General features: G+C 46.6%; 1 protein-coding gene across 5 annotated transcripts in view; it reads left to right on the plus strand.

The window, feature by feature from the left end:
• The window catches only part of SRGAP2 (SLIT-ROBO Rho GTPase activating protein 2), a 97,859-nt gene that overhangs the window by 67,783 nt on the left and 21,539 nt on the right, over nucleotides 1-8,537 (plus strand). For all 5 annotated transcript variants that reach the window (XM_042013568.1, XM_042013571.1, XM_042013573.1 and 2 more), the window contains 5 exons: nucleotides 542-626; nucleotides 3,293-3,320; nucleotides 4,994-5,024; nucleotides 5,688-5,748; nucleotides 7,037-7,114. In XM_042013568.1, the coding sequence (XP_041869502.1) occupies nucleotides 542-626; nucleotides 3,293-3,320; nucleotides 4,994-5,024; nucleotides 5,688-5,748; nucleotides 7,037-7,114 (283 nt within the window). The remainder of the gene's footprint in view (nucleotides 1-541; nucleotides 627-3,292; nucleotides 3,321-4,993; nucleotides 5,025-5,687; nucleotides 5,749-7,036; nucleotides 7,115-8,537) is intronic.

Consider the following 8,537-nt stretch of genomic DNA (forward strand, 5'->3'; position numbering starts at 1 on the left):
TGTGCAGCCCTGTGGATCATCCAGCGCGGAGGCAGACGCAGGGTTTGACAAGTAAAGTGGGGTGAGAGAGGTTAAGTGAGAGAATAAGCACAGTAGCAGCCTTTTAGTTGGTTAAAACAAATTGCTCATTCAGCTGCCCGTGATGTGCAGCCCCAGCCCGCCCTGCCTGCAGAGGGGTGGATGGCAGCTCCTCTGGTGGCTTAAAAGATGCCAGACATTCAGCTGGTCCCACAGTGGAACAATGGAAATTGCCCTGAAGATCGAGAGTCACAGAATTACAGAATTGTTAAGGTTGGAAAAGGCCACTGAGATCATTGATGCAAACTTGGTTGGGCTCGAAATATGGGTGGACTGAGCTTCAGACTTGCCCAGATGCATAAACCAGGACTTAGTTCATCCTTTAACCGTGAATTTCAGTGTTGTTCTGTCACTATAAACTTCAGTGTCACTCTGCCCTCATGTTCACAAATCCAGCAGCCCAAAGACTCGATCAGAGAAGTGAATTGTCCACTCACCATCCTGTTTTTTGCCACCTCCACAGAAAATGAAGGAGTACCTGGAAGGCAGGAACCTGATCACGAAGCTCCAGGCCAAGCACGACCTTCTCCAGAAGACCCTGGGAGAAAGTGAGTGTGGGTCCCCCTCGCAGCTCTCAGCTGGCTCTGGCTGTTGGGTTTACTGAGTTCCTCAGCTGAGGGTGGCAGCCCTGGATGCAGAGTGGCCGTGCTCGAGTTTTCTGAATTGATTCCTCTGATCTGCATGAGAGAGAAGCCAAATGACCCCCATGGCTGCTTGATGAAGGGTGAACACCAAAATGCTTAACGAGGCACTCGTGTGCATCACTGGTTTGTTGCAGTGGGGCTGTGCTGCCCCCTCCTTCCTCCTCCCCTCCTTCACACCCATCCTGGTTATCACTTAATGATCTCTGTTGGGCCAAACCTGGTGATTTACTGATGAATTCAGAATTATTGATGGGCTGGGCCTTCATTTGCCTGGCAGTTTAGCTGCTCCTCACCTCTGTGGGTTCAACCCGGACCAAACCAACGTATGGAGCCCAGGCTTTTATTAGGAGAACAAACAAATTTCAGAGCATGTAAAATATGTTGCCTGTCTAGAGGGCATCAGTCAGGGGGCAGCAGCCAGAACTGAACATTCATTTGCTGTTAGAGTCAGAACAAAGGCAGATTTCTTTCCCTTCATGGTATGGGCAAATCCTGTTGGCCAAAAACACTTCAACTATGCATCCAAGTTTCCATAGAAACCTGCCTGCCTTGTATTTGCAGAGGAGAAGGTTTTAACAGTCTATATGTCAGGTCAAAAAATGGCTCAGCTCGTTCTGAGTTCGTGTCTGGAGCAGGGCTGGTGTTGGGCTGTGACTGAGCTAGACTCCCCACAGCTCATGGTGTGCAAATCTGCTGGATGAAAACTTAACCAGCATGTGGGCTTTGAAGTGCTTTGCTTTCAGTTTGAAAATGCTCTGTAAAACTAAAATACTTCTTGCTGCAGTAATTAAGAGTTTCGTGTTTATCAGACCCCAACCGCTAGGAGCCGAGGGGAGGAGGTGCCTCAGTTTGAGTTGGATTGGTTAAAGTTGCTCATCTCTTCAGCTGTCCTGTAAGAAAGCCTGGCTGAAGCCACAGTTTTGTGTCCTTAGGGCATTTTTCTTGTGCCTCTAAATATCTGCAAGTGACAGCCGTGCTGCCCCTGTGACTGATCACATTCCTGGGTCATAGCTGACCTCTGCGTTCCAAGACCTATTTCCTCTTAACCTGCCTGCCCCCTGAACCCGGCTCAAGCTGTGGTAGGAGGGAAAGGAGAGGAAGTTAAATGTGATTTCTGTATTGCTCTGTAGATTTAAAGGCTGCTTCTGTTTTCTTCATTTGCTTTTTGAGCTTTCTTAGTGGCCCTGTGAAGGGACCCAGGGAGTGTCAGGGTGAGCTCCAGCAGCTCCTGAAAAAAGCTCCTCCTGTCATCTGTGAGATCAAAAGGAGCTGGGAAAGGGAGGAACATCGCATTTCCAAACTTACAGGAGCAGGTTAATAGTACAAACTGGGGACTGTGCCTAGACTTATCCATAAAATGTCACTTCATTGGGAAAAAATGGGCAAATAAAATTCCCTTCACACGTCCCTGGAGCACGGTTAGGAGCTTTACAGGAGAATGTGCCTCCAGCTGTGTGTCTTCAGTGCCTGGGAAGTTCAGGGGGTTGTTATTTTTTATTCTCCTCCCTGCCCCATCCTCAGGTGACATTTTTCAGTCAGGGTGCAAATTGCTTTAATCTGAAGATGACAAGTTCCAGTAATAAAAGTAGCAGCAAGTCCTCCTCTCTGCAAGTCATTATGTCCCTGCCTCCTGTACCCATTTGTCACCCTAATGCAGGAGCCCCTTGATGCTGCCACAGCCGTGTAATTTCTCTGTATGAATATTCCATGATGAAAACGGGGACAGATGGCTGGAAATTCTGCTTGAGAATAACATTTTCATGTAAATTATGCACTGTTTTGGCTTTACGTGGGGAGAGCAAAAGTGGCTATCAAGATGTGCTCGACTAATTGTCAGCCATCAGCAATTAGCTGCTTCCCTCATTCCTTCTTCCATCTCCCCAGGAGCAGGAAGAGAACTGGAGGGAACGTGGGTTTTTCAGCTGGTGGGAATCAGTGTGCTTTCACTGATTTTTGTCACAAAAAAATGGGCCTGTCCCATTCCCACCAGCACATCCTTCTTTTTCCATCCTCTTCTGTTGTGATGTTTTAGGTGATGCTGCATTAGCAAGTCCCGAGCTTGGCTGCTGCTTCCCTGAAAACTCGGCGCAAGTTAATGGAGTGTTTTTATAAAAATGTTTGTGGAAAACACCGCTGAACGTCTGTCTCTCAAAATAGCTTCAGTGCCAGCACGTTCAGGCTGTGGGCTGACAGATCTGGGAATGTTTTCACTCTTCCTCAGGGGCTTGGTGAAGTAGAATCTCTCACCCCACCAGTTCCCCTGGGAAGAGGGAGGGAGGGAGGGACTGACAAGCCCAATTTTTTGGTGGAAGCCGACAATTAGAATGCTCGGGGAGGTAATTTTTATTTAAAACCAACAATTTCCAGAGACAGGAGTCCTTGGACAGCCTGAGTTGATTCCTGGTTGGATTTGGTGGAGCTGTGCTGGCAGGGATGAGTTTGATGCTGTCCTTGGAGCTGTCCCCTCCTCTCTCCTCTCCTCCATCTCCTTCCAGAACTCTGTACAGAGACACTGAAAGCATTTTCCCATTCCTCCCTCCTCATGCTGGATTTCTTTGTCTTCTCCACAGGTCAGCGGACTGACTGCGCCCTGGCCAGGTAGGCGTGGCTCAGGGAATTGTGTTTTTAAGGAAAATCTGATGCAAATTGGTCATTCCAGATCAGTTACCAGCCCGGGATGTGTGTCTGTTAGAAAAATGTTCTGATTTAGAATCACAGCATGGAATCATGGAATGGTTTGGGTGGGCAGGGACACCTGCCACTGTCCCAGGCTGCTCCCTGTCCGAGCTGGCCTGGAATGCTTCCAGGGATGGGGCAGGAATTTAGCCAATATAAACAAATCCCTTTTCTTGCCCTGGTGTATTTAGTGCAGATCAGGAGCAGGATGGGAAAGTGAGAGAAATTCCTTAAATTGGCGCTGTCACCCAGAGAACAGTCTCCAAATTTAGGTTTTTATAACCAAACCCCTGGTCCTGGGAGAGGACTGGGCCCAGAGACTGGCCAGGGATTATCCACGGGGTTGAGGACCCTAAATTGGGAAACTCTTGATCCCATTGCTGCTCTGCTGTGCCTGGATTCCCACAGGACGGAGGGCACGAAAAGAAACCTTTTATTACAATTAGGACCAATCCCAGAACCAGCACTAAGCTCCTGATGGGGCTTTTGTAGAACATAACAAATCTCCATCTCCAAAATGATGGATTTGAGGGGCTCTGCTGGGCACGAGGAGCTGGGGCAGGGGCTGTGCATCATCCTGCCTCGTTAACAAAAGGAAGGTGATTGCCACCAGTGTGGAGTCATTACTGCTGCTCCCATTCCTCACAGCAAAGCAAAACTGACAGGTCCTAATTAGACCCTGACATCTGTAATAATAAAATATTATTCATCATGAAACAATTTTAAATATCAAAGAATCGTGCCCGCTAATGGTTTAAAACCCACCTTATTGTCTGTGACAGCCCGTGGAATCGGATTTGATTTTTTTTTTTTTCATTCAGTGGTTTTGATTTTTTTACAAAAGGAATTTCCCCAAAATTACCACGTTGTACAGGCTTTTTAAAAATCACACTTCTAATCCCCTTATTTATAATTCAGCATCCATCTGCCCTGGCAGGGAATTGGCTGGAATGATACATTAGGGCCTCTCTGCTGTTATCTCCCTTGCTTCCTTTTTACAAGAAACTAAAGGAATTTTAAACCCCAGTAATAAATTTTGAGGGGAAAATCCTGGCAGAGCCAGGCCTTTTTTCCTATTTTTCTGCCATTAATGTCCACCAACATCAGCAAATGAGAGCAGACAGACAAGCCTTAGCCTGGCTGGTGTGTGCTGGTATTCGAGGGGGTTTGGTGTTATTTATTTATTTGAAATCTTATCAAAACTGTAATAAAGACTCCGCAGTGGCAGCTGTTAACGGCACAGGGGGAACCAGCCTGCTCCCACCTGCTCTTCCCTGTGCAATTTATATCAAACTTCATCTCCAGCAAGCAGCCCTGGCTCGCAGAATTCCGTCTGGTCGGAATTAAAACGTCAGGGGCAATCTCCTGTCAGGGCTCCCTTGCGCCTTGTGCAGTTTTTGAGTGATTTAAAGTCACTTAAAATCTTTCTGGAGTTCCATAAATCGAATGAGGCTCTGGCATTGTGATTGACTTGGATATCTGGCTCCTTCCCTCCTCCGAAATGTGGTTGGGAATGCTGAAGGAATGAGCTGGTCATGGTGGAGGATTATCCTGACTGTTCCGTTCTGTTTTTCCCTCCTGCACCCCTGCACCAGTGGCCGGCGCAGCTCCACCGTGAGGAAGCAGGTAATTAACATTTCCCTCAGTAACAAGGCAGGGATGTGGTGTGCAAATAGGAGGAGTGGTGGAAAACAAATTTTTATCTGTCCCTCCATGTCTTCCATGGAGCTTTTCAGTCTTGTCTGAGAAGTCCCTCAAACCCGGATCCAAAACCTCATTCATTTTCCATGACAAAATTTAAAGTTACTTTTACTCTGTGTTTTGACAGACCTGGAACCAAAACGGCCAAACAGCCTTGAGCTGTTTGGACAGCCGTGGTTTATGGGATCCACGCTGTTGTTTCTTTGTCTCCATTCCCTTTGTTTTCCCTGGAATCCCACTGTTGAACCTGTAACTGCTCTCTTGTTGTGTAATAGAAGACTTACAAAGCCAGGCTTTGTGACCCTGGCCTTGGGGATAATCTGTTGCTTTTTGGTACCCAGTGAGCTAAAATGTGTTTCCTTGAGATAGGGAGGACCCAGAGTATCTCTTGTTGATGCTGTAAGGTTGAAGTTGGGCTGGAATTCCAGTTCACACAGTCTGGTCTTGGGCTGCTGCTTTGGAGCTTTGGAATAAAGTAAGAGAGGAAGTTGTGATCTTGGTGTCAAACCTTTCTCATTTTTTATTCTTTTTTTTTTTCCTCTTCACTTTACATTCTGCCTGCTCTTCCTGCAATTCCTCTCTGGGCAGGATTCCTCCCAAGCCATTCCCCTGGTGGTGGAGAGCTGCATCCGATTCATCAGCAGGCACGGTGAGTTCGTGGGCTGGAGGTGTCCTGTGACATTCCTATAAAATAAACCTTATAAAAGATGCTCAGAGTAGCTCAGGATGTGATGCTTGTGCAGAGGCTGCCCCAGAAAGAAAATGGCTCTGATTTTCAGGCTGCGCTGCTGGTGTTGTGTGTGATGCCTGCTCCAAATAACTGACCTTGCAAATGCCAATTTTCCAACAATATCCCTTTATTCCTTGCAAAATAAGCTTCCCATCCATAGACACCACTCGTGCCTCCCCTCCACTCACCTTCCTTTGAGCCCTGAAGTGTGGCCTTCACCAAGAACCATCATCCTCTTCATGAGGAGGAGGAGGAACACTCGGAGTGTTTGAATGTAGGAGGTCAAGCAGTGAATTAATTGTTCACTCAGTGCCACAGTGAGATGATTTATGCCTGTTTGGAAGGCTGACCTCTCCCAGCCTTGAATGCTGTACATTTATTGCAATTTGTTTTCATTTTTAATTGATATCATTTGTTAGTAGCGTGTGAAACAGCTGTTAATTAACACCTGCGGAAAGAGGTGGAATTTATCTTCATTAACCAAGATGCAGGGCCAGGTAGCAGGTCCTGTTTCGTTTTCCTTGATTCATCACCATTTTAGAAACCATAACCTGGAGTCCCATTCTCATCATCACTTGCAAGAACCGAGTTCTGTAATCCTTCTTTAAGGCCATACTTGGATATTTGCTGGGAGAATCCTTGAAACCACACTGAAATGGGAACTGATGGGGGATAAATCGTGGCCATGAGGAGATGCTGATTTCACTCAGATTCCAGAATTGGCTTAGATTTTCCAACAGACTCAGCTGAGTCCTTCCCTGAGTGCCAGCCCTGGCTCGAGGGTGATTGAACACTTTGCTCCCGTGGAACTGCTCTTGGAAGAGAAACGTTTTCCTCCTGGCATTGGCCATATTTTACTCCTGGCTGCTCCACCGCTGCTTTATGACTTCCTCTGAGTTGTAAAATCCTCTGGGGATCCTCCAGGGTGAGAGATAACATGAATGGCTGTCAGAGCCCTGGTACTCTGGCAGTTTAGAAGGGTTAATAATTCTTCTGCCTGTGCTGAGTTCTGGTTTTGCATATTCTGGATATCGCAGGGAAAGGTGGCTTTTAAACCAGCATCCCTCTGCCTTTCCTTTCTTACCTTTCTTTCTTACCTTTCCTGTTCTTACCTTTCCTTTATTACAGGAGCTGTAGCTGCTGAAGGTGCCATCTCACTTATCTAATCTATCTTACCTTGTTATCAGCATCTCCTGTTTCCTTGCAGGTTTGCAGCACGAAGGAATATTCAGAGTGTCTGGGTCGCAAGTTGAAGTGAACGACATAAAAAATGCATTTGAGAGAGGTAAGGAAGAGCTCTTCCAATACCCCAGAAATGATTGCCAAGTGTGTGAATTTGTGTAAATACTCAGAAATGGCCTGAACGCAGCTTGCTCCGTTTTGCTCCTTTGATTTTTGTGTTTGCTGAGTGAGTCCCTCCCAAACACCTCCCTGGTGCTCATTAACCTTGAATTCTCAGTTGTTTGCTGTTGTGCTTTGTACCCTGTGGAGTGGCTGGATAATAAATATTCTGAATTCAATCTCCTCTCATGTCTGATAGCTTATTGATTGTTTGCAACACTAAAGGACGTAGAGGATTTCATTATTAGGTGTAACTGCAGTTTCCTCCCCTCTCCCCCAGCTCTTTGTGTGCCGGAAGATGAATTTTCATGGTTTTTCTGTGTTGTTGAGGCACAGCTTGGCCACATTTATTCTAAATACCAGCGAGGGAGAGAGGAAATGTTCGAGAGAGTATTAATTTGACGCAGCTTTTAATAGATTGGATTTTTCTCTGGGAAGAGCCGTTCCATACAAAGGCAGGGAGCAGTTGGGAGCCTCCTGACTCATCAGCTCCTTGCTGGGCTGTTCTCCCTGGCAGAGTAGGTTCAGAGGAGCTGCTCCTCAGGCAGTCCCCGGGTCACTGGGAACAACAGGCCTTGTGTTAATCCCTGGAATCCATCGCCCCTGAAGAATAGGATCAGTGTTTTCCTGTGCTTGCTTCTGCAGGAGACGGGCAGACATTAATTAGGCACAGCGAGGTTATTTTGCTTTTGGGGGAGAGAGAAGTTTAATGTGGGAAATGTGGTGGGTGATGTCACCTGTCCTCAGCGCCATCTGCCTGGGAGTGAAACTCTTCAGGAGCAGAGGAAGCAGGAATGTGTGTCATAGTAAGGAAAGAAGTATCAGAATCTGATTTTTTTGTTATAAAGAAATACCAGCTTGGGAAAATACCCACTTGTTCCATGCAGAAATAAGAAAGAGGATTTTTTTTTCCCCTTCACCTCACTTGTCTCTGTAAAACCTGTGATATAGAGGACTGCCAAAGTTAACAATAAGGTCCCTGCAGTTTATTACTTCATCCAGAGCCCTTGGTGGCAGTTAATATCAGGGATAATGCTCAGGTTTGGAGTGGCCCATTTATTATCCCGTGTGCTATTAAGATAATAGGCAAGCTTTGGTAATTTCAGTCACATAATGGATATATATAGCTTCAATTTGAGGATTGCCCCATCATTAAATCTAATTATGGCTGATAGGGAGTTTTCCCCAGGGAGCAGCTCCTTAAGTGAGCATCTTTCCTTTGGCAATGCAGACAAACCGTGGTGGATCTGCAGCAACAAATTGTCCCAGAAACGCTTCTGCCACCCCATTCCCTGTGTCTGCACCCTGCTGAGCCAGGGCTGTGATGCTCAGTGGCTTCCTGGGTGTCCCCTGCATCACCTGGGCCA

Source organism: Corvus kubaryi, unplaced genomic scaffold, assembly GCF_017639235.1.
Source record: "Corvus kubaryi isolate FWS band 111438036 unplaced genomic scaffold, C.kubaryi_AGA036_p1.0 split1-37355, whole genome shotgun sequence".
NCBI lineage: Eukaryota > Metazoa > Chordata > Aves > Passeriformes > Corvidae > Corvus > Corvus kubaryi.